The sequence below is a fragment of the Scomber japonicus genome, chromosome 19, assembly GCF_027409825.1.
Source record: "Scomber japonicus isolate fScoJap1 chromosome 19, fScoJap1.pri, whole genome shotgun sequence".
Classification (NCBI taxonomy): Eukaryota; Metazoa; Chordata; class Actinopteri; order Scombriformes; family Scombridae; genus Scomber; species Scomber japonicus.
The window spans coordinates 21,398,648-21,425,073 of record NC_070596.1 but is presented as its reverse complement, the minus strand read 5'-3'; the positions used below and the strand labels follow the sequence as shown (position 1 = coordinate 21,425,073).

At 43.9% G+C, this 26,426-nt stretch overlaps 1 protein-coding gene across 1 annotated transcript; it reads right to left on the bottom strand.

Annotated features, from left to right (window-relative positions):
* notch1a (notch receptor 1a) lies at positions 1-23,541 on the bottom strand. The gene is made up of 34 exons (XM_053339966.1): positions 23,427-23,541; positions 22,177-22,258; positions 14,430-14,692; positions 13,993-14,331; positions 12,777-12,899; positions 12,432-12,665; positions 12,161-12,316; positions 11,864-12,049; positions 11,622-11,735; positions 10,893-11,006; positions 10,543-10,776; positions 10,332-10,442; positions 8,894-9,086; positions 8,642-8,787; positions 8,405-8,518; positions 7,677-7,796; positions 7,398-7,550; positions 7,070-7,298; positions 6,758-6,959; positions 6,490-6,643; positions 6,183-6,367; positions 5,843-5,975; positions 5,439-5,696; positions 5,218-5,330; positions 4,527-5,098; positions 3,969-4,409; positions 3,705-3,850; positions 3,387-3,600; positions 3,146-3,230; positions 2,858-3,020; positions 2,450-2,748; positions 2,196-2,343; positions 1,996-2,093; positions 1-1,885 (listed from the first exon to the last, which is right to left on the bottom strand). The coding sequence occupies exons 1-34, from the start codon at positions 23,482-23,484 to the stop codon at positions 626-628; spliced, it is 7,440 nt and encodes a 2,479-aa protein (XP_053195941.1). The 5' UTR covers positions 23,485-23,541; the 3' UTR covers positions 1-625.
* Between the last annotated feature and the right edge of the window lie 2,885 nt (positions 23,542-26,426).

Genomic DNA, 26,426 nt, shown 5'->3' with positions numbered 1-26,426 from the left:
GTTTTCCAAGGGAGAACAGTGTTGTGAGCAATCTTATGAAAGGTGACGTGTCGTATATATATTTGATCATCAACTAACACAAACTCAGTGATAAGACTTAGTGAAATGTTGTTCAGTAACAAAACCTGTCCCTTAAAAAGACAAAAGAGGTTAAAATATAATTAATTAATACTGAATTTTTTAAAATAATCTATGAAAGTCAAAAGAAATCTGTACAAACATAATGTAATGCAAATCCCAAAAATAAAACTTGTGGAGAGCGATGCGCCAAAAGATTTAAAATAAATTCAGTGAATATAGCAACACAAGACACAAATAAATAGCCAGTGTACACATCTAGGAGTATTCTTCTGATATACACTCCTTTTAAACGGTTCCTAATCTTCCCATATATAATGAAACAAAAAAATAAAAAAGCATAAATATAAAAGCATCTTCTTTATATTTCAGGCCAAAAATCACATAAATAAATACAAAATTACTAAAACTGTTCTTATCGTTAGTATAAAAACTGATAATAAAAAAGGAGCATCTTCAGTCTGGAGACAGGTTTGTCACCTTCTTTCTGTATGAACTTTGTATATATATTTTTCCCACTAAAGAGTTCAGTTCATTTTACAAGTCTTTACTTAAACTGGTCTGGGAGTAGATTCATCTGTGAATGGATACTTGTAGGTGGGCTGGAGATGCCTTCTGACCAATCGGACATGTTGGAATGTGGTGACGAGCTGGACCACTGGTCGGGAGAGCCAGGGGAAGGAGTTAGAAACGGGTGGTCGGGCACCTGTAGCTGGTGGTTAGGTGTGTTGTCCATGGGGCCAGAATAACTGTGCTGGGAGGGAGGGGTGAGAAACTGGGTGCCCAGGATCTGCGTCTCCTGGGGCATAACAGTGTGGATGGACATAGAGCGGCCTGAGCTGTTGTTTGGCTGCATATCTGGGCTGTTCAGCTCGATGTTGGGGAATCCCTGGGTCATGGACTGCCCGGCTGTGGTGGAGTTGGAGTTCTGGTGCTGGAGCTGCCGCGAGTGAGCCTGCTGCATCATGTGTGCAGATGAGTTGAGGTGGCTTGTCTGCAGATTTTGGTAGCCCATGATTTGTGAGAGAGTGGCAGTGCTGACTCCGTGCAGAGCACCCATAATGTTGTGAGACATGGGTGGTGCCTGGGCGAAGCTTCCTTGCTGGCCGACACCTGGGTGCATCCTGGAGACCCAGTCACACTGGCCTACTCTGCCGCCGCCTATGGATGCTGTGCCCTGACTGTTAGGGCTGGACACGGGCAGGTGGGAGAGACGAGGTGGGTTAGGGTCAAATGACATACAGCCCATATCCTTGCCCATGCTCATTTGGCCCATATGAGAGTCACCATTCCCTTGTAGGTGATTGAGAGACATAGGTGGGGACTGCTGGAAGGGTGATGTCATGGGAGGAGAGGCCACATCAGATAGGTAGCCATGGGGTGACTCAAGGGAATCAACCGGGGAGAGGACAGCCGATGTGTCCAGCAAATTATTCTTCCCATCTAGCGACTTTTTCTTCTTCATTCTATTATCTTTGCCCCCATCCTTCCCTCCTTTTCCAGAGCTAAGTTTGCGAACCTTCTTGACAGAAAGGTTTGGCTTCAGGTTGCTAAGATAGTCATTGGGGGAGCAGAGAGGTGGGGAGAGGCTGGAGGTGCTCAGAGGGCCACTGTGAAGGCCTGGACTCCTGACAATGTTGTACTCATCCAGAAGGCGCACAATATCGTGGTGCATGCGTTCCTGGGCGATATCTCTGGGCAGCTGGTCGAGATGGTCAGTGATCTCACGGTTAGCAAAGTGCTCCAGCAGAACCTTGGCTGTCTCAAAGCTGCCCTCACGGGCGGCAAGGAACAGCGGTGTCTCTTCCTAGAAAAATAATAAGAAAAAAAAACATAAATACCCTAGGTACACTGCCCTAAATGTGAAGTAGTAAATACTTGCATGTAGCTCCCTCACAGTCACATGATTTCCCATACCTTGTTGTCTTGCATGTCCTTGTTGGCACCATTTTTCAGCAGCACCATGGCAGCCTCTACATTGTTTACAGCCGCAGCCCAATGAAGAGCAGATTTACCTTCAGAGAGAGAGAGAAAAAAGACAGGGTGGATTATCATAACAGCCCATCACAGCGAAGGACCTTGAGGACTGTGGAGATAGATTGATAAACGTTAGCTACCAGAATCATCAGTGGCATTGGCATCAGCGTGGCAGTTGATAAGCTCCTCCACCATCCCGTCGACGGCAAGTCTGGCTGCCAGAATCAATGGTGTTGTTCCATCATGCATGCGAGCATCAAGATCGGTGGCACGGTTTCGGATTAAAATCTAAAAAGAACAGAGACTTGTTGAGTTAAGTATGGAAAGCTGGCAAAACGTAATCAAAAATCAAAGCCCTGAGAACTATGAGACTCCTGTAGGTGAAAGTGGTTACCTGGAACACTCCCTGTGCATCTGCAGCCACAGCAGCATGAAGAGGAGTGCGTCCCATGTTGTCCTGAACGTTAGCATCAGCGCTGGACTCCAGGAGGCGTTTGGCAGCATCAGAGCGGGCATACCGGGCGGCAAGGTGGAGGGCAGTCTCGCCTGTGCGGTCAGTCTGGTTGTGGAGGTTGGCCCCCTGGTAAATAAAGTCAGAGATGATTTCGGCTGAGGGATCCTCTTCCTCTTCACTGTTGCCAGTCTCCAGTCCTCCACCACTGCAGGACGCGATCATCAGGGGAGTGAAACCATCTGAAAGAGGAAGGGAGAAGGGTGTAATGAGTTCCCAATCATGTGACTGCCACTTATGATACAAAAAAGTCTGAATCAAATAATGCAATGTTTTTAAAAGTGCACACACCAGGTCCCCTGACATTGACGTCCATGCAGTCATTCTCAATTTCTCCCTGAGGAGGTGTAGGGGCAATGGATGCAATACGTAGGTCAGCTGCGTCCAGATGCTGCTGTGTCCATTTCCTGTGGTCAGTATGGTCACTCAAATCCAACATGGCCTGCTCCTCAAACTGTAAAAAATACCAATCATTACAAAATGAGTATTGCCACACATTAAAATAGTTTTGAATAGCTACTTTGGTACTACACAGTTTATTCAGACAAGAGGAGATTAATATCAAAATGTTCCTCTTACCCTGAAGCGCCTGCAGTCTGGATCTTCATCACCCCATTCATTTTGATTGTCATCCATAAGATTTATGTCAGAGTTTTTCATAGGCCTGTTGAGAAGAGAAGGCAGGTTAGTTATGACATCAAATACAAAAGACACATGATACAGTACACTACTGCCAGTCAGGTCTAACACAACACACAGCTGGAGGTGGACTTTATAAAACATAGCTGCCTTCATATTACTATAGTCTAAGTCTACTTACTTCAGTCCTACAGAATCCTCTCCCACTGGCTCTCTGCGTTTCTTTTTGCTGGGCTCCGACACTTTGAATCCCTCAGGGAACCAGAGCTGGCCATGCTCTCGCCGCCGCTTACGCGACACCAGAACACCAAGGCAGATGAAACCCAGAGCAGCCAAGCCCAGGAAGACTATATACATATGATCAAGCTTTGAAGGTTCGGCAGTAGGTCGCACACCTGGAAAGATAGTCAGAGTCCCTATGTGTTACTTGAGATTTCAACTTTGTGATCATTTTTAATGTGAAACTTTGAATACGCATATGAAATTGTAGATTACATACTGGTGACAGCTTCAATGTATGGCACATTGAGATTCCCGCTGGAAGCCAGTGCTCCAAGGAATGCAGCTACATCTGTAGCACTTTGGAAGCATTCAGTAGACTGCTGGTAACACTGCCGGTTGTCAATCTCCAGGTACACCACAGACCTACAAGCAGAAATAAGTGAGAAAAACGTTAGCATTCAACACTTCATGTAATCCATATTCATGTTTAAAATGAAAGAGATGTGTTCTTCTGATGAAATGCTTTTTTTGTGGTACCTACCCTTTGATTTGCAAAGGATCCAGCTCTCTACGTTTACGTGGGCTAACCATGGCAGACACACTCTCCTTCACTTGACCCAAAACATTCGCTGGCACCGCAGCCCATTCAGGCCAGCCATCTGCAGAACGTTTCAGCACATTATGCTTAACCAGGTCCTGTTCATTGCCATAATAAGGGAAAATCATTGGTTCTCCTTTGGCATCACGGCGGAAGACCACGTTGGTGTGGAGAACGCTGCTGAGATCTCTGAGGAAGGCTGAAGAATGATTTTTAAGCTGCTCAGGGGGAATATGGACCACTAGAACTAAATGACCTTCTGCCAGCTTTTCTGGCATGTTGTTGGCACAGTCCAGGCCGTCCCATTCACATTCTGCATTGTTGCAGCCCTGGTCACAGTGACCATCAGCATAGTGGTCTTTGCAGTACTGGTCATACAGAGGGCTGAAAGAGAGGATGGAGACTGGGTTAATATTCTGACATATCTAAAAGAGCACAAATGTATGACAAATCCCAAAAAACATTTCTACAATATACAATTTGTCAGTTTTCTAGACTTACTTGCACTGTCCTTCCTGGCCCTGACAATCAAAGCCATCATAGAGACATCCAGGGCTGTTGCACTGGCCATCACATTTCCCATCATTGAAGTAGCGCCAGCATTGCAAAGCTGCAGAGCAGTTTTGCCACGGATCATCGAAATTAAGTGAACAGTCTCCTCCATCCCAGCCACAGGCATGGTTGTTGCACAGTGAGTCACAGATGTGGTTCCCTGCCCACTCGTCACACTGAAGAATCTCACAGCTCACCTCCACTTCCGGAGGTGGGGTGATGTCCCGGCCAAACCCTCCGACAAAGGAATAGTCCAGGATATGGCATAGTAGGCCGTTGAAATTGCTGGGGCAGCTACATTGGAAGAAAGGCGCATCTTGCGTGATTTGGCAAGTGCCACCATTGTAGCAAGGGTTGGAGATGCAGAGGCTGTCAGTGGGGGTCTGGCACTCAGGTCCAGTGAAGGCTGATGGGCACAGGCAGCGTGGGCCTAGGTGGCCTGACACGCATGTACCTCCATTCCTGCAATTCAGATTCCCGCAGGAGCGAGAATCATATTCGCAAGAGGAGCCAGTGAAGCCCTAGAGGGACAGAAATGAAAAGAGGTTACGATCACTGTGTTCCCCTTCAGTAAAAAAAGGGATTGTGAAACATTTCTAAAAAAGGAAACGGTCTAAACAGATCACACAGCTGTACTCACAGGTGGGCATTTGCAGATGAAACCATGAGGTGTGTTACTGGCAACAGCACACGTCCCTCCATTTCTGCACGGTCTCCCTTTGCAGCCATCAAACACCTTGTCACAGCGCTGACCTGGTAAACAGAGACAAAATGTTTGTGTCATGTCCTCTCCTGGATGTTTAGATATTGGGCACAGGCATATTGCAGTGTTGTAATGTGCAGCTGGAAACATGTCAGTACCTGTATATCCAGTGCGGCATTCGCAGCGGTAGCTGTTGGTGAGCTGAATGCAGTTGTACGACCCCCTGGGATCACAAGGGTCTGACAAACACTCATTGACATCACCTTCACAGCGCTCACCCACGTAGCCTGCTGGGCACACACATTGGTAGCCTCCAATGCGGTCCACACACTTGCCGTTGTTGAAGCACTTGGGCTCGTTGGTGAGTGGGTCCGTGGACGGGTTGCAGTCATCCAAATTAATCTCACAGTGAACACCTACATTGGATAGAAATACTGGGTGAGGGAAATGTCCATATCCATATCCTCATTTTTGTGGTCATCTGTATTTATACAAATATCAAATTTCATTTATTGCCAGCGTGAGTCCATGTGTATGTAAATGTGTATATTCAGGTGTCTACCTTGTGTTCCTCTGGGGCAGGAGCACTTGTACGTGTTGATGAGGTCAATGCAGGTGCCTCCATTCTGACAGGGCTGAGACTGACATTCATTGATCTCTTTTGAGCAGTTTACACCATGGTAGCCAGGGACACACTGAAAAAGAAAAATTCAAAATCATTATATGCATTATTTGTCATTTAAATCAGATTTCTATGATTGCATTTTGTATAATAGGATTTCAGTCTTTTGTGTAAATATTTTTACACCTATCAACAAAAATCAAAAAATAAGTATTTTTACCCACATCTACCATCAAATAATTCAACATTACATTAATTCAACTTTAAATATATCTCCTACCTCACAACTGTAGCCTCCCAGATAATCAGTACAGATGGCTCCATTCTGGCAAGGATTGGGTGAGCACTCGTCCACTTGTTCCTGGCAGTAACTCCCAGTGTAGCCTGCCTGGCAGCGGCAGTAATGTGTGTTTCCAGCATCCAAACACTGGCCTGAGTTCCTGCATAGGTGAGCCACCTCCACACCTGAGATTATGAAAAATGAATAGGTTACAGAATTAACAAATCACGCACAAGACTGATTCCATCAATTCCATCAATTTAACAAAAATACGTGTTATCACATGGATGGAAAATAACATTTGTACCTTGTTGTTTGGCCGCAACTTCACATGACACACTGGGAATGTCACAATAGAGGCCAGTCCATCCAGTCTGACACTGGCACGTATAAGAGGCTCCCTGTTGCCAGCATGTGCCTCCATTTTTACAGGGAGATGAATCACACCAGCGCACAAGATTCTAACAGGGAAACAAAGAAAGATTAATAAACTAAATAAATATAAATGAAGGCAATGCATAAAACCAACACAGAACCCTACACGATTAACTTGGCAAAATAATGTTTCTCCCTACCTGACAATTGACTCCTGTGTAGCCGTGAGGACAGGTGCACTTGTATGTCCCATAACTGTCCACACAACTACCTCCATTGAGACATGGTTTGGAGTCACACTCATTGATATCATATTGACAGTAGCTGCTGGTAAATCCAGGCAGACACAGGCAGGTGAAGGCATTGATTCCATCCACACAGGTGCCACCATTGAAACAAGAGCTAAAGAAACACAAGAAAATTAATATGTTAAAACATTATTATTCTCATTTTGAGTTCAGTATTCAGCAAATTTAACAGTTAAGTAACATATTTTTTACAAGGCCAGCTACCTGTCAGTGCAGTCATTGGTGTTGATCTCACAGTTGATGCCACTGAAGCCAGGTGGACAAGTGCATGTGTAGCTGTTGACACAATCAGTGCAGTTGGCCCCATTCCTACAGGGGTTACTCTCGCACTCGTTTATGTCCTGCTCACATCGGCCACCACGAAACCCGGGCAGACAGGTACACATGAAACTGTTGATACCATCGCGGCAAAGACCACCATTACTGCAGGGATCTGAAACACAGAGAAGAGGAAATGAGAACACTGTTTACAAGTGATGTTTTAAATTGTAAACAAGATGAGAGCTTGCAGTGGTGCAAATCTGTTCCTTACTTGGTTTGCAGTCATCAGTGTCTGTCTCACACTTCTGGCCAGTGTAGCCTGGCTGGCACTTGCACTGGTAGCTTCCCATAGTGTTATGGCAAATGGCTCCATTGCGGCATGGGCTCTTCACACATTCATTGATATCAATCTCACAAGTTTGACCTTGAAATAAAGAAAAAGATAGTTGAGAAAAAAGGTTAATTACATTGGCCAGTGCATGTGCATGCCAGTGACTGATGTGACTGACATCTAAACATGAAAAAGGTGAGACAAATAGTTATAGGATACCTTGCCATCCTTCAGGGCAGATGCAAGAGAAGCTCTGGTAGTCCTCAGACTCCTTACACACTCCACCATTTTTACAGGGTCTAGCACTGCAGGGGGCCAGCAGGGTCTCACAGTTTTCACCTGGGAGAAAAAAGAACACATCAGTATTACTGCTTTACACTGGAAATATGGAGCAACTGCACATCAAAAACAAACATGAGACACAGAATGAATAGTAAATATCCATATATTTCTAGACTACTGTGAAAATGTGTCATCAATTGCTAGATCCTAGTTTCCATCCCTCTTCCTTATCCATTTCCATGACGACTTGACTAAACAGGAAAGGCCTTCCTATTTCCTGCTATTGTTTGATCACAGACAGGAAACAGGACGTGCCGGAAGAGGGAATAGGGCTTGGAGCAGGCTCCAGCTCTCCGGGTTGTATTAGCCACTGTGGCATGTTATTCCAAAACACACACATTCTGTTATCCCTGCAAAGCAGACAAGCAGATCTTTCCACACAGAGATGCCAATAACATACATCCCTGTTGGTGGCCACTGAGTGATGTTTTCTAAAACAACACAGGATAGGATCGGATAGGATAAGCCCTCTCTGTGAAAAGTGGAAGATTGTCTTTACATTTTCAGACCTACATAAACAGCTTAGTCAGCAGCTGACTAAAATGACAACCCAGGTATTAGTCTGATCCTGCAAGTATAACAATACGCAGCTATATATGTCGTACCAGTGTAGGGCAGCAAACAGTTGCACTTGTATCCAGCCACATCATCGATGCAGGTGCCCTGGTTGAGGCAGGGGTTGGACGCACACTCGTTGATGTTAGTTTGGCAGTTAGGTCCTAAAATAGCAGAATTAGAGGACACACATGGGTTAGATACCAGTGAGCAAACCTCACACTCAAATCTCAATGAGCAAAGGAAATGAAAAGGAGTGACAAGAGGTCAAAAGGGTTATAACTGACCAGTGAAGCCAACTCTGCATGTACAGTGGTATCCACTGGTCATATCCTTGCAGGTTCCCCCATTCATGCACGGGTTGGACTCGCACTCGTTATTGTTGATGTCACAATTTGGGCCGCTCCAGCCAGAGTCACAGGTACATTTGTAGCTGCAGTAAAAAAAAAAAAAAGGTTATTGGTGTTTTTTTGTTTGTTTGAGCTCTATTTGTGCCTTTTTTTGCTGCTTGCTTGTCTTAAATATGAATGTGTGCATACCCATTGATGAGGTCCTGGCATCGGCCGTGGATGCAGGGGTTGCTGCCACACTCGTCCACCTGAGACAAACAGGTTGCATCATTGTAGCCCTCTGGGCAAAGGCAGGTGAAGCTGTTGATGCCGTCAATGCATGTACCCCCGTTGTGACAGGGGTTGATGACACACTCATCGATGTTGATGTTACACATTGCTCCTGAAAGACAAATTATTTCAGCACAATTCAGTATATATTACTGTCAGAATATGAGATTTTGATTAATGTGATTTGATAAATATCTACACTGCCCATTCTTAACGGCCCACAGCTGGTCAATTCTCTCTGATGTAGTATTCTTTGAGCCTGTATGCGCTGCTAGCTGATGTGCACTATATGGCTTTTGGACAATAGAGAGAGCTAACACTAAAGACTCCCTGAACACTCAACAGGCAGAACCTGTAGTAGCTCCAATGTGTGCCTAGCCTGGCGGCCCCTGGAGGCCCTTTTGCCTCTCCTCCATTGATTGAATGGCGGCCTGTTGAATAGGCAGAAGGAGGGTTTCAGCTGGATCTGAGAGGGGGAGGTGTTGCCAGCAGGATGGGGGGGGGGGTGTTTGCTGCTCACCCTATTCACACACACACACACACACCACCCCCCATCCAGGGAGAACTAACCTCACCCTGGGCTGTTTACAGGGACAGAAGGCCAGACCCATTTCACACACGGCCGAGTAACAATTAAACCCCCCTCTGATCGCCTACCCAGCATCCTCCTTCTCTGCCCTTCATCAATCAGGAGGGGAGGGCCCAACTGCCTGATCTTCAGTTACAATAGTCCTCTGTCCCTCTGTGTCTCAGTCCCGCCGTGCCCTCCACACTCACCCCGTCAGCACAAAAAGATGGAGGGGAGAAAGAGGAGGAGGGATGCACAGCAGCCTGCACACACACACTTGTTCCTCCCTGCCCCCTCTTTAGCATAATCACGCTACCAGTCAGAACCGGCTCTGTTGGGCCATGAAAGGGAAGAAGACAAGAGTGCTCCCCTTGTCTAGATAAGATTTTGTCAGAAGAGTTTGATATGCTGGTACATTACAGGTAGATGTGTGCCAACACACTAAATGAACTGAAATCAGTAGGATTTGTCATGCAATTACACACAAATGAACACCAGATATGTGATTAAAGGCCAGCCTCTTTTACTTTTAAAGTATCAACTTACAGACTCTTTCCAGGTCCAGCGTCACAGTCTTTTGAAATGGCAAACAAAGTTAGTGCTTTGTGTGCGTGTTTATGTGTGTATCAGGTTGGGGACTGTGTTCCTTTCTCTATTCCTCCCATCCCACACACGTAATATGACACCATTGTTCTGCAAGAGTGGACCCACCAGCCACCTGTCCTATCTGCCCCTCCCTGTGCTCAGGGGACCATCCCCCTGCACCTGTAAACTCCACCCAGTGCTCACCTGTGTAGCCCGGCTCACACGCACACTCGTAGCCATTTATTTTGTCGATGCACCTCCCGTAGTCACAGGGTTTGCCTTTACAGTCGTCCAGGTTCACCTCACAATTAAAACCTATGTATTGGAACACAAGTAAGCAAATGATGAGAGGACAATTTAGATGCATTAACTGTAAGGATCTGAAAGAGCTAAATGTGGATGTCTAGATTCTAACCTGCGGTGCCTTTGGGGCAGGAACAGATGTATGTGTTCTCTCTGTCCTGACAAGTACCACCATTCTTGCAAGGCTGGCTTAGACACTCGTTGATGTTGGTCTCGCACAGGCGGCCAGTGTAGCCAGGGCGGCAGTAGCATGTGAAGGAGGCTAGGCCATCCTTACAGGTGCCATAGTGGCAGGGGTCAGAATAGCACTCGTCAATGTCCGTCTCACAGTGCTGCCCTGTGTAACCTGAATAGAGAATAAAGTAAGTATTCATAGAATAATGGGAACATTCATTTGGAGAGAAACTAGAAAAATGTAAGATTCAAACAGGAAAATTCAATAAATGAAATAGTTTGGTGTACCTTCAGCACATTCACAGGTGTACTTGTTGGGACCATCGGTACACTTTGCTCCGTTCTTACAAGGGGTGCTGGCACACTCATCAATGTCCACCTGACACAGATTCCCCGAAAAACCTGCAGATGCATTGACCAAAATAGAGAATTTAACTTTTCTTCAGATTAGTTGATTAATTATTATTCTTAAATGTATGAACTTATATGGTGTGAGAAATGTGGAGATATATAACAGAAAAACGAATCTATATTTTAATTTGTTCTGCAGGACATTTAAGAACCATTCCACAACACTCCTTTCAGCCACCCCCCGCCCCCCTTTTCAGCTCTTACTGTGCAGAGTAACAGTTCTTTCAAACCACAACACAATAGTCTCCAGCTTACCAGCCATAAACCAATCCCTGCCCCCGGTTTTGGCGCTAAGCTCTTACACAAACTCTCATGCCCGCCAATTATGCTAATGTTTCTGCAACCTGAACTACTCTGTCCTGTTCACCCCAAAAAAAATCAAAACTTAAGTGAAACTATTAGAAGAAGTAAATCATTTACATTCATCCTATGAACAATATATATGAAGTTCTGCACTCATTAACAGGTGAGTAAATGATCCACTCTTTTATAGCCTCTTCTCTGCTTCTATTGTCTCAACAAAAAGGGATTAAAAGAGACTGAAAGGATAAGACCCTGTTTCTTTTAAACCATTAATTATACTATCTTTCCTGTTCATATCCTCACCTTTAGGGCACTCGCAGTGGAAGGAGTTGATCTTGTCAATGCATTTGCCATTGTTGAGACAAGGTTGGCTGGCACACTCATCTGTGTTGATATGGCAGAACACGCCCTCATATCCTGAAATTGGAAAGACAACATAGGACAAAACAGTTATTAGTTGAATCATGTTTATTTTCTTGCCTTTGTCACTACACAAGCATTTAATTCAACCCTTTCCCACTCTAAATGTAAACGAATGCTCTTACCTGGCATACAGATGCAGTGGAAGCCTCCAATCTGGTCCAGGCAGGTGGCATCATTATGGCAAGGATTTGACATGCATTCATTGACATCCATCTCACAACGAGGGCCTTCATATCCTTGAAGACACTTACACTGGAAAGAGCCTTTGGTGTTGAGGCAGCGACCACCATGTTCACAAGGATTGGCGCCTAAAACATTGAAGGTACAAGATATGTCATGCATCTGTGGTCATTTGTGCATGATAACTGTAAAGAATTGAAATAATTAACCGCTCCAGAAGAAAGGAACGACTAACTTACCAAGGGAACATTCATCAATGTCCAGGTTGCAGGCTGACCCAGTGTAACCTGGGGGACAGGTGCAGATTGCCTTGCCATTGACTGGGTTTGTGTCACAGTTGGAGCCCTTTTGACACGGGTTGCTTATGCAAGCATCATCAAGGTGGCACAGCAAACCTGTGAGCAACACAAGAAAAACATTTTCATCAAACCGTGTCATTATATTTAATTACTTCATCAAAATCATGATGTATGAGCAGGATACGTCTTAAGGAGCCACAGGCAGCCATACCTGTACGCCCATGAGGACACTCGCAGAAGAAGGAGGCAACGCGGTCATGGCAGGTAGCACCATGGTAACAGGCGGCACTAGCACAGTCGTCAATGTTCTCACTGCAGTCATCACCTGTCCATCCATTGACACAAACGCAGTGGTAGCTGCCGTGTGTGTCATGGCATGTCCCTCCATTTTGGCATGCATTGGGCATCAACTCACACTCGTCCACATTTTCTGTGCAGTATTGACCTGCGAAAAACAAAGCATAAGCACAATTGAGGGAAGGTTTACAAATGTTTTATAAGTATTTTTTTAAATAAGATTTTTAAATTTCTAGTTATCTTCTTAGAAAAAGGTTACCTGTGTAATGAGGAGGACACTGGCAATTGTAGGTGTTCACACCATCCACACATACACCACCATTCTGGCAGTTGTGGCCTGGACAGTCATCGATGTTATGCTCACAATGCTGGCCAGTGAAGCCTAATGAACAGAGACAATATGTGAAAAAGTGTTGAGTAACAAAGACACATAAAACTGGTCTGACAACATTTGATTTTCGTTAATAATCACACTCTTCCTCATCTTATCACTGCGCACTTAAGCAAGGGATAAACTCTCTCTATCCTCGTGGCAGATTGTTTTAATGTTCCGCAGATGACCATGCAGCATGCCTTTTCCTCAAACATCAAAGGCTTGAGTGGGTGTTTTACAGCCACTATAGTCTGATTAACTATCAACCAGCAGCTCTGCAGGTGCCCGTGCAGCTTCACTGTCTGTCCACATTCCGACATGGACACCCACGAGAGTGACACAGCATGAGTTAAACTTTAACAGAACCACAATATCCCTCATTCATCTGCATATCACACCGTTGCAGTCAATCAGACAATAATTTTGATCCTTTCAGGAACAATTTGCTGAGCAGCATTTGTGGAAATGGGCTTTGCGTAATGTGATTTGGAGTGAAAACAGTTCCTCCACAGCTGCAATCACTCCCAACTGTAACAGCAGTAACCACAATTACCCAACATTAACCAAAGTTTTACACAACAATGCAACGGTTTTGGGTGCCAACACAATAAAGACCAGCCATTTTTAGCTGAAAAACAAGATATTTTTGTATGTGTTTCTGTGTGTGTGTGTGTGTGTGTGTGTGTGTGTGTGTGTGTGTGTGTGCCTGTGTGTGTGTCTGTGTGTGTGTGTGTGTGTGTGTGTGACCTCGTGAATAGGGTGTGGGATTGTGTATATCTATACATTTATGTGTATGTGTGTAACCCTGGTGTTGTGGGGGCTCACTGGTGATTATCAGAAGGAAACGTCTGTGCGACTGCATCCTGCCAGTGGAGGCTGGCAGAAAGAGATGGGAGGGGGTAACCTGAGATTACTCATTCCACCCAATCAGATTTTACTACCACAACAGACGGGTTTTTAGGTCAACTGATGTCATAGGAAAACAAAAGTGTGTGTTTTGTCACTGCGTTGGCCATATGCAACTCCATATGTCAACCAAAAAAAAGTTAATCACTACTACTAATGTGCCGCTTCTTTATGTGTTGATACGTTTATGTGTTACCTGGCAGGCAGCTGCAGTCGTAGATGGTGTCTCCCTTCTGGACGCAGGTGCCTCCATTCTGGCATGGTGATGGGCTGCATGGCATGTAGGGGGTCTCACAGTGTTGGCCAGTGTACTCTTGAGGGCAGCGGCAGTGGTACGAGCCCACCTCGTTCACACATACGCCACCATTAAAACAGGGAGAGGGAGTCTGGGCACACTCGTTGACATCTTGCTTGCAGGTTTGACCATGGAAAGCGGGTGGGCAGGTGCAGATATAGTTTGAATCAAAGGCTGAGCACTGGCCACCGTTTGCACAGGGATTGGAGGCACATGGGTTGGCAAGCTGACAGGTTTTACCTTAAAGACAAAACAACAAGAGACAAAAATGAATCATTACAACTCATGGTGAAATGAGGGAAAGGACAGTACAACATTTGAGGATTTTAGTTACATACCTGACCACCCAGGTGGACAGCGGCAGCGGTAGGCAGTGAGGGTCATGAGCTCACACGTTCCTCCATTGCGACAGGGGGAGCTCATGCAGGCATGGTTGGTGGGTGTCAAGCATAGCCGATCGCTGAAACCCAGGCGGCACACACAGCGGAAATCAAATGTGTTGCCATGGGAAACAGCGCGGCATTCACCACCATTGCGGCAGGGTGAGGGGCTGCAGGGGCTTGGATACTGACACCGGCTGCCTACATAGTCACTGGTACACCTAGAGATAGAAAACAGTAATGGTTAGAAAAGCTAGGATTTTTTTTTTTTTTTAAACATGGGAACAATTACCTAAAAAAATAATGGAAATAATGGAAGGGAGGGGCGAGGTGTAATAGAGGGGGACTAATAGTTTCCCGCCCAGTGAAGTCCCAGTGCAGTCGGACAGGGATGACATGTTGTTCTAGTGTGTCTCTCTGGATTAGACTCCCTCAGAACCTTGAAAACACATTCTGCTGGGACAACAGACGCAACGAAATAGTCTAGCCGTAACAGGCCATTCCCATCTACCTTTCGCCCCCACGCTGTCCACACTCATCCTCAATGACCATAGAGATCAAGGGGACTGTGCCGGCTCTGGATGTCCCATATGAAGCACTGCATTCAAACTCTAAGCCCCTGGCTGCTTCCCTCTCATCCAGACCAAGGACAGATGCTGCTACAGTCACATAGCTCAAACTGACTGATTATGAGGATGTGAAGACATAAAAACTGAGATGATAAAAAACCAGCTCTTTTGCAAAATCCGAATTCTTCAAAAAACACAAATCACTGATATTTATTTTACGCACTAAGTGTTCATTTAATCTGCTCAAATAACCAATATGTATGCAACGGTGAAGTCCTATCTGTCACATGTAGATGTATTCAAGTCACCAAAAAAATGTTTATGTTTGAATTGGAGCTTGTGTGTGAGTGTGTAGTTGAGCACATGAGCGTGTGAGTGTTTATGCTTAAGGGAGGGCATCTGTTGGCCTCCTAGTATCTCCACAGGGAGCAGGTGCGCATGTTAATGAAGGCAGCTGTTGGACAGGACTCCTCCTCCTCCCCCCTCCTCCTTTCTCCTCTTCACCCCTTATTCCCTCCTCCCTCCCTCCCCTCTGTCCCCTTGTCAGATGGGGGTGCTGACAAGCCAACCTCTCCTCTAGGGACATAAAGAACCCATGTGAAGTCAGCTGTTGCAACTTCTGTCTCTTCGCAGGCCCCCCCAAACACCACATTTTTTATCTTAATTTCTCTTTTCCTTACCTGTTCCTCATTTAAGTTCCTTTTTTCCCCCCCGACACCATTGACTCTTCATTCCCTGCAGTATTTTCCCCATCTTGGCCTCAACCCACACTCAGCTTTTCAGAGCTTTGTTTCATCATTCTCCCCCTGTGTGGACTTTTTACAGCTCCCAGCAGTTTGCTTTTTACAGCGTTCCCCTTATGTCGCAAGGGACTGCTGAAATTTCCCTTGTTGACTTAGTTAGGTGAGACCCAATCAGGGAGTTTTAACAGTCCCATGCGCCCCACAGGGAACCCAGACAGTTGCAATTGGCAGAAGATTGTAAAAGCATTTGGGGAGGCTTTGAAGATCCCCTGCTTCACTTCAACATGAACTGACTAATCACAAAGGGAATTCACTGTTTTGGTATAAAACCCACACTCAGTTTTGGGAGGAATAATGAAACATAATGAGTGTGTGTGCACCCGTGTGTGTGTCACCCCACGCTAACTAACTGTAATAGATCCCTTTTGTCCTGAAGTCAGTCCAATCTGAGATAAAGATCCACCCACATGCTGAAAAGCTCAGCAGCACAAACCAAGGCAACAGGTCTCTCCCACCAATGCAATGTCCCCTCAGGCCGGAGCAGATGCTTCCCCGACCTCTGACCTCAAACACTTTTGTGACTGTGGGACGGCCTCTTTGCCTTCTCTCCCCTCTCTCCTCTCTCCCTGCTGGGCCTGATCTACCATCTGCCACTCTGGGGGTGACTTTATCCTCCGACACAAAACCAGCCCCACTGTGCGATGAAAATGCCACCGCTGTGGAAAATGTTATGTCAGTGACTGAGGGTGGTGTACAGTAATTTCTGTGGGTCAGCGTGAGTTTTATATCTCGGTGTTTCCTTTCATGATGCTTGTGAAAGTATGACAGGATCACCATCGACTTCTCTTCTCTCTTACACTTTAACTCCTCCTTTTTCCTCTTCGAGTGGCGATTTATTTCTGTCCTTTCCTTCTGATTTATTTTTTCTCGTTAGCTGATGTTCCCTTCAATGTGACTAATCATTGGCCAAGGTCTGACCCCTGGGGTCCACATCTGTTAGTAAGACGGAGAACAGAACAGTGTAACTCTGCCAGTAGAAATGAGAAATGTACTGGGCCCGGAAGAACCACAATGACCAATCTACATGGTACTACAATCTTTATGTTTTATGTTCAGTGGGAGGATGTAAGTGGATGAGTAATAACTATTCAGACAGTAAAAAAACACTGAAGTAAGTGTATGAATTCATTAGTAAGTGATCTGTGTAAATGTATCTCTCTACAGCTTAGAAAAGAAAGCTCAACAGTCAAAACAGCAAAGAAATGAGCTTGTTACATGACTATCCCCAACTCAGATTACCATCTGAGACAAAGGATAAACCAGATGAAAGTAAACATGAATAGTTTCTACAAGTATAAGTTTCTACAAGTGTCATATGAAAAAAGAGGCTCATGGAGAGATGGTTTAGATAGTAATTAAGCTACTTCCTGTCTCACGCTCTAAAAGGAGTGAAAAGAGAAGATTTATGAGGGTCAGTCACACTGATCAGGATTGAGCACCTGCTTCACTAATGACTCCAAGATCACTTTTCACACACAAAGTACTTGTCTTCTGATAGTAGATTCACTTTAGTGCTCTCCTAACCCCACAGAGACATCCCACCTCATAGTCAAACAAGGAGGGAAAAACACCTGCCTGCCGCTCCACTTCACATGATGGTTATCAGTGACAACACAGCTGTAACCTGGAGTCCATTACTTAGGTTGCCTTTGGTGGTCTTTCTTGTCTCTCTTAGCAGAAATGCCACACTGTAACATGGAGGCATCACTGATAATGGGGGTAACTAACTGTCCTGGCTGGTAACAACTCCTATCATGAGTGTAATTTAAACCCAAATTCAGAAACAGGCGAACACACACATATGCATTTAACGATTTACCCCCTTGCCCCATGCCCTTTAGTGCAACACTGACCTGCCAGAAGAGTTGGTGTCTCAATATCTGACAGCCTGTGCCGGTGTATGTGAACTTTCAGCACCCGTTATAGCCAAATAGCCTCTTATCTCTGCACTCTGACAGCACAGCTTTGATCGCCCCGCTCTGAGAATCTCCAGACACACAGTATCCTGATCACTGCACAGTCTTAGTGTACTTTGAGGCCATCTCAGCAATATATATAAATATTTGTTTGTGTATCAATGTTTTTTCCGTGGTAGCTTTTTATAATTATTGTAAAGTTCTTAAGACTGAAAATCAACGATAAATGATGAATTTGTTTCCATTTGGGGTAAAGCAGCTTGGATCTTTTTCCCACAGCGTCCCACCAGCCTCATTCACTGCTGTATCAGAGGGGCCATGGCATCTAGGGAATGGGCCCAACCAGGGGAGTGGCTGGCTTAGAGCTTAAACTCCAATAAAAGTACAACACCAGCAGGCGCACTTGACCTAGCCATGCACTTCTATGCTCCTGATTCACTTAAGCCTACATGGAGCTGAGCCTTAACAGAGGCCTGCCCGGTAATTCTATAGGAGGACAAATGAAGAGCAGCATTCCTTGAGGGAGAGTGGAACATCTTTTTAGTGTTGCTGAGCTTGCTCTAGACAGTCTTTATGAGTGAGACATTTTATCATCAATATGCAACACCAAACAGCTCTGTGCAAGGTCACAAAGGTCTGATCACGCCCACCACTGCAGACTGTCAATTTTCAGTCTTGGGTCTATTTCCGTCTGACATCTCGCAGTATTTCAGAGACATAGCAAGACAGTTCAGATGTTTTCTAGTTTATTATTAACCGCCACCTCAAACCAAAACAGTGTCTATTTCAGCAAAGCAGCATCAACAGTCAGTCACTCGTGCAATGGCGTGGTTGGGGTAACAACCTTTCAACCTCACTATGCCCTCATTACTGTTTCACAAATGGAATCTAAATTTGACTGTCTCTACGCTGTGCCCTTGCATATTTTTTAAGTTGCCTACATAACTGCACCTCCATGAGAAACAGGAAGCCCCCAGCCTTCAGATAACCTCTTCTTTCATAGACTCATGACCGAGTGCTTCCCCATTACAGCAGCACGTTTGCCGTTTCCGTTTGTCTAGCATCACCACAAACTTCTTCAGTACAGTTTTACATCTAAACAAGATTGTGATTTCCCCAAACTAAACTCTTTTCCAGCAATGAATCAATATCTGTATCAGATGTGATTTAAATAAACACAGCAACACTAAATGTAGGAGGAGAGATAATTTGAAATGTTTGATGTCTTCAATCAAACAAACAAAACTTCAATCCCCCATCCAAGTTCGAAGGATTCTGAATGCACTCTTGTTCCTTCCATTGTGTCTCTACAAATAAACAATCCTTCAAAACTAAAATGTATTAATATTGGTTAAAAATTAGTTAAGGCTAAATCTTTGTTTTACCATGTACAGATATATAGAAATGAATAATGTCAAATAAAAAAACAGACTAAATATAACTGGAGTGAGAGACAAATCAGGTCAAAACTAGCTGATGAGACAGCCACGGCTAGCTCTTCTGTTTCCTGGTATTGTATTACATAGATTTCAATGAACAAAAAATCTTTGCAATTGTGTTTGTTATCCAACAGAAATAAAGGAGTAGTGAAATTCAGAAGTGGTAATTAGCTTAGCTTTGCAGAGTAGTAGTAGCCTAACTGCCATTTTGGCTTATGACTCGACTGGAATTCATGATTTAATGTGGTTATCTTACTCTTAAGTCACATATTTACACACAGTTTAATGCATATATAAATGCATTAATATGCAACACCAAACAGCAGTTTAATGCATATATAAATGCATTAAACTGTAGATAAATATATTACATTGATTTTAATGTATCAACACATGGTTCAAAGCTAAAAGGACACATTTTGATTATTGATACTCATAAGGCCTGACTTGTGTCGTAAAACAGAGTGGGTTTTTTAGGTCTATGCCAATGAGTATTCAGCCATAAAGGCCATAAAATCAAGGCATGACAAAATGTCTATCTATTGATAGGCAGCCTATAGTTTTAAACCCTTTTCTGTAGTTAATTCTCTTTGCCTTTGTGGGGCAGAGTATCACAGAACAAATGCTGAACTCAATCAAACACAGACAGATAAATATACACCAAATAGATAAACAGGATACACGCCTGTTCCTGTTAGGGATGATCCATATTGAAAGTATTTAAATTAAGGCAGGCTATTTTTACAACCAGGAAGGACAGAAGACATCCTTTCTGCAGGCTGGAGCAACATACCAATTTTGTCTCAACAGGAGACATCATCCCAGTGAACCCATCTGTAAGACATCTGATTACCACACTTACACCAAGTCTAACCTTGTTCTCTATGCCAACATGTGATTTCACTCTCTGTTCTCACACTCATGGGAATTGTACTGAAAGTGGATTTAACATCTGACATACCACTCAAATATCTCACTGTATGATCATACACTGTAGCATAAACCACAACATGACTCACTGGTAGCATCAAGGGCTGCATACGTGGGTTTAAAGGTAAAATTTGAACCTTTCACCTTCCATCTTCCATCAGACAATGTGTGACAGGAACTTCACATCTTAACGTCACGCAACTCAATCCCAGTCTGAATCTGGAACATTGTTTTTCACTCATCACAGTGCCGACCAAACAACCCCAGGTGGACTTTCCACCCATGTCACCACATGTTCTCAAACCGAACTCTGCCAGTTAATGTGGCATAATATGCAAATAATCAGTTTTGTGATGATAAGATGAAGCAATGATAAAAACACAATTTGAACCATTATTGGAAGTCCCCACCCTCTAGCTTGGTAGAGACGCTACACTCTGACCCCTGAGCACTGAAGCTGAATCTCCCAGTGCACCCCATGACTGATGGCTGCTTGGCAGGGATGAATGATTAATGAGAGGAAAAGCAAGGAGGAAGAGAGAGCGCGGGTGGGTGAAGTGATGCTCTTATCCTGTCTGTTTTTAATTGGACTGAGCAGAGATGGAGACCACAATAACAGCTTTGTGGAGGAAGAGGAGGGGGGAGAATTTCTGTGTGCGAGTGCATGCACACGTGCAGAGCTCTGCGTGTGTGTATGTGTGTGTGGAGTGTGTGCAGATTAGATACTGTGAATTTGTGGCCCTGGGCGAGTAGCATGGGCTCTTCAATGGTACCCCCTCGTCCCCATAGAGCAGATAAGCGCCTGCCATGACCACATGCCCTGAGGGTGGAACAGGCCACCCCTGAGCTTCTTTAGATGGATAAAAAGAGACTGCACAACTACAAATCACAACGAAAAGTGAAAGAAATCTTCCCATCTTCCTCTATTGACAGACCAGAAGTAAAATCTATAAACAGACATCTTCTTCTCACCTCATATTTTGTCTAATTGCACAAGAATACTCCACAGCTCACAGACTTAAATGTAGTGTATGTCAGTTAAAAGGAATATGTTAACATACTAAGTATCTCAACCACTACTGATTAACATCAATACATAGCCTAAACAAATAGCCCACAATCTGCCGCTTTTTTTGGTTCCCACTTGTTTGCCTTCAAATTTCTGCACTTTATTCCAATTAATCTCACTCTCTCGACATCCAATCCAATTACATTTCACAGCCATCTGGCTTTCTAATGGAGATCACACGCGGGTAAGGTGGGGGGTGGAGAGGAGGAGAAGGGGGTTGGGTGGGAGGTGTGGGGGGTATCCATTCAGAAAGCAGCAGACAAGCCTTTTGGAGAGGTGGGGGTTATGGTTGGAAAGGGGGGGTGGAGGGGGTTATGGCAGGGGTTTGGTGTGTGTTGTGGTGTTTGGGGTGGCTGTGGCATGATGGGAAGGCCCACTCAGATTAGTCACACAGCATTATTCTGACTACAGGACAATGGGTGACGGGCGGCGGGCGAGCCCCAGCTGTCGCCCATGAAAGAGCAGAAAAACAAGATTTAGGACTGGACGCGTCCTCTCACTTCTCTGGAGAAGGGGTCTTGCATTCATTAACGGGCCAACTGATGAGGAGGGGGGGCTTTTGTCCAGCTACCCTTCTCTCACCTCTCCAGTACTGTGGAACTACACTCTCTTTTTCACTTCTTCACTTATTCTCAAACTCTTTTGGGGGGAATGTGTACAGCTTCATACAGGAATTGTGGCTCCTGGAGGGGCACGGGAGCACACCAGCCCAGAGGAAACTCAAGGGCCTCTGGTTGCTGGGCACAGGGCCCGCTCAAAGGCTGGAATGAAAAGGGGAATATGTGCCCCCTTTTCTTTTCCTACCCAAAAGCACTTTCAAGTATCAAAATGACCCTATATGCACGACTAAGCCTGCCCAAATTCCAAAACACCACAACAAATAGCACACAGCACAAACAGAAACAGGAAATGTTAATGTTTTGGTCTGCAGAAACATCTGGTGCATCACATGTTGTTGTTTCTTTTGCTTGTTACTTACTTGCATTCTCCATTTCCATTCGAAGTGAGTTCACATCTTCCTCCATTAAGGCATGATTCAGTGGATAGGGAGCATTTTTGACCTGTTGAGCACACGAAAAGTTTGAAAACACACTTTTACCAAAGCATTAACTCACAAGGAAATATGTAGGCTACTGTTAATCTATCTGTTGGGATTAAGCAGGATTAGACAGAGTTGGAATTATTAGTAGGAAATTATTCATCAGTGAGATTTCTAATACATCTTTATACACATGATTTTTTTTTAATGCACACACGCCCTTGCAGATCCCGATCTTTAATTGATTTGTTACACGAGTGTCCGTGGGGGATTTTGGGGATCCTGTGGTTGACACCGGTGAGGCCAGCGCGCGTGGTGCGTGGCTTTGGGGGGCGCACGCTTTACGGGGAAAGCGCAGCAGCTGCGGGGCTCAGATGCGTAACAAAAGAAATCAGAGTCCAGCACGAGCCATAAAACACTCTCCTCGGGCATTGTTTACCGGCAGACGGGAATAATAAGAGCACCTCCTCCACCCCCCAGCCGGCACTCACAACACTCTCCCACACATGCAGACAAAAGGTACACCCCCCCGCCCCCATCCCCCTGCGTCCCCCGGCTCCAACACACGCACCAACTTCTATTATCTCCCATGTTATTTAAAACCGGCTTGTAGAACAGTTAAAAGGAGGACTTAAACAAAAGTCTACATCCAGACTTTTCTACATTTAAAAAATTACCCCCCAAAAAATGTCTTTACAATTTAAAAAAACACTTTCACCTGACACTTTCAGGGTAAATCCACATTTTTATTACGTTTTAGATAAATACCCTAATTGTTGTAAAGTATAAGTCAGATTACACTACTACGACTGGTCTGTCTGTGGGGACAAAATAAACAGTTTGAACTTGTGTGAATAACTTTCACAAGCATATACCGAGGAAGTCAGCAGCCAAGCGCACCGCAGCTTTGGCATCTGCGCTTGTATTGAATTTATTCCCACGACCAGTAAAGGCTCTTAAAAATAAGGCAATAAAAGATTCGAGTGGATTTAATAGAAGCCGTTTCTAATCCTTAACTCATACTCAAATGGCAATTAAAGAAGTCCAGTTCTCATCAAATGAATACAGCTATTATCCATCTCCTAACTTCTTCAGAGACTAATTGTTAGAGTTACTTTGCTGAGCTTTAAATCTAGGCTACTCAGGTTATTTACAACATGCATGGGAATATCATTTTGGAGATAGTTTACCTTGTGAGATGACGATTGCAGGAATCAGAAATGTTAGTTTCACAAAGAAACGATACATTCCTCCTGTTCAACTTCACAAATGTCGTTGACTCCCACGTAGGGTGCGCATAGATCCACAGTTTGGTTTACTCCAGCTGTTGGCTTGAAATAAATAAATATCCTTTCCCAAAAGTTAGTCCAACAGAGAATGAAAAATTCGCAAAGAGGACTCAGCTCATAGATGTTAACCTGGTGTCTTCCGAGTTCTCAATGAAATGTAAAGGCAACTCTACAAGTTCCTCCCACTCCTCTCCTTCCTCCACCCCCTGCCCCCTCCCTCCCTCCCCTCGTCTCCTCCTCCAAGCAAAACACAAACTGCCCCTCTCTCTCTCTCTCTCCACATGCTGCAGGGGTAACAAACACTCATATCCCCCTTCACTGTCTCATGTAGTCTAAAAACACTGCAAACACTTTTGGGGAAAGTTGGGGAAAGTAACTGAATGCATCTTCTCAAGTTCAGTTTATAGTTTAGTACAATACATTTATTTTATATTTAACATCTTACCTCCAAAACATATAATCAGTTTATGAAATATCATCATTTTACATCTTAAACCACCAAATAGTATATAAAATAGATACATTTTACTAAACAATATTTAATTTAATGCATCAGTAATGACAATCAAGCAGCTGAGCACTGCATAAGGAGTACATTTACTTTCAATATTTTACTTTAAGCCTCTATTTGGAATTATAAGAGGTATGAACAGTTAATAAATAGTTTATAACACACTACAATGTAGTTATAAGCCGATATAAGAGTTTATAATGTATTTGTCAACAACTCAGTAACTGGTAACAAATAAATGACTACTGTAAGACACATCTGTAAAAATGTAAAATGTCTACATAGGAGAAGAATTGTTGACAAATGTTCTAAGTTAATGATCACTTAAAATGGCCTATCTGCTTACAACAATATGTTATAAAGTATTCATTACATGTTCATATACAGCTTATAAATGCTGAGTAAGGCCTTAAGTACATATACAAGTACAGCACCTCTGTTCTCTTACTTATGTAAGATTTTGAAAGCAAGACTTTAAACGGTCATGGAGTATTTTTGCATGATCATACTGCCAAATTAACTTGAGTGAACGATCTGAGCAGCTATTTCATGCATCACTGACATTAGAGAAACAGAAAAGTATGTTTATATAAGTATATTTTATATTTTTAAGTTAGATACTGAAAATACGAGAGAATAAGTCTGTGGTTTGTTGGTGTTCGCTTTTCAGAAATCCCAATCTTCCTGTATCTGCTTGAAAATTGGTATTAAGGACTCAGGCCCACAAAATCTCATGAAGTATATACATTTCAATTCCTGTTACAGTTTCATTTCCATGTCATAACTGACTGCATGGATCCTTCTTTCTGTAGTCTTCATTACACAATATTTCGAAAGTATAATTGCACAGTATGATATTCTATAGTTTTTCAGTTACAACATATAATACAGTATTGCATAGACACTGGGACTACATCTCTGTGCCAGATCCCTATTATACCTTTTTCCCTTTCTCCCGGGGCAAGTGAAACTGTGAAGGAGTAACTGCACAGTTTCAGCACCCCAGGGCAAAGATTATTTTATTATGAAGCCCACGCACATGCTGGTCCTTGTATTGGTGTGACAGCCAAATGGACCAATGCCAAAAGGGGCTAGGTCTCTTGAGGTGCATGAAGTGTGGGAAACACCGGGAAAACAGAGAACGAAAGAGGGAGTGTGAGCAATCAGTTGCAGAGTGTATTGCATAACACAGAAACAAGCGTAAAATGGGAAGGTGTTGGATGTATGAAATAAAAAAAAGATGTGTACGGGCTTGTGCTGTGATTATAGGGAAACACCTGACCCACCGTGAGAAATACTGATTCTTTCAGGCACACGCTCAGCTCATGTCATGGTGTACTGTCAACACATGCCTTGCAGCATCCACACGGTTGTAGTAAGGTGTGGTTTGGTCTTTAAATCAGAAAGTGCTGAGTTTTTAGAAGTGTTGGCAGAGCGTGCTCTTCTTAATCTGTCATGAAATCTGAGCCCCTGTTTCTGCTTGCAAGGCTCTCTCTGAGTTGAAATACTTATTTGTTTGTGGGGAAAGTTTAAGGCCATGAGAAAATGCTCTGTAATGGATTCACAAGGTTGGAGAGGGGAAGACCCAAAGCTAGGAAAATAAACTCTATCAAAGCTTAATATAGAAACAAAACCCAGAGAGGTCACAAAAAGTGCAAGAAAACACTGTAATTTCTTTGAGATTAAATATAAATGCGACTGCCCTCTGCTGTTATGAACCCTGACCACTCAGAGCTGCAGTCTGACCTGAGCTCATTTGCAGTCCGCTTACCTCTCAGACTCCCTTCCTTCCTTCCCTGGGAGCAGGAATGGAGCGAGGCAAGAGGTTATCTTAAAAAGTAAGACTACATGATGTCATCCTACTATCAGGTCTTGTTTGGCAAGACCTTGGTTCACATCCAACCAGCTACAACAAAAGCATTGTGATGTAGAGAATACCTTCAAGCAGTCACTGAAAAGTATTATTGACTGTAGTGTGTTCTCAAAAAAACACAGAATAAACACAATTTAATCGAAAGGTGCACCTGCCTTAATAATGGTAACAAATAGATAAATTAAGGAAAAATACTAATGGAGTCATGTTAGAATAGTTAGAATATATTCAGTTTTGTGCAAATAAGCAAAAGCAATGCATCACTTTCAGCACATATAACACAGTTTGAGTGCAATGGACTGACAAAACAAGGAAAACATGACCAAGTAGTTCAAAGGTATTGTCCCTTCACCTTTTAAATCTTATGAGACAAGAGAGATTTTTTTCCCACTGTTATAATTACTTTCCCTATACTTGTAGGCATCATATCAATTTACAACCTAAAACAATGCTCCTACCACAGCTTTGGCGTGACAAAAGAAAACCTTTGTGTTTAATCTGCTGTAGCTAAAGGTAC

Bases quoted from the DNA above. Each gene is read 5' to 3' on its own strand.
- notch1a (XM_053339966.1), bottom strand. From the start codon at position 23,484: ATGTATCGTTTCTTTGTGAAACTAACATTTCTGATTCCTGCAATCGTC. The intron at 12,050-12,160 runs GTAAGTTAGTCG...TCAATGTTTTAG, and splicing joins CATTGATGAATGTTCCCTTG to GCGCCAATCCTTGTGAACAT. The intron at 7,551-7,676 runs GTATCCTATAAC...CTTTATTTCAAG, and splicing joins CTGCCCTGAAGGATGGCAAG to GTCAAACTTGTGAGATTGAT.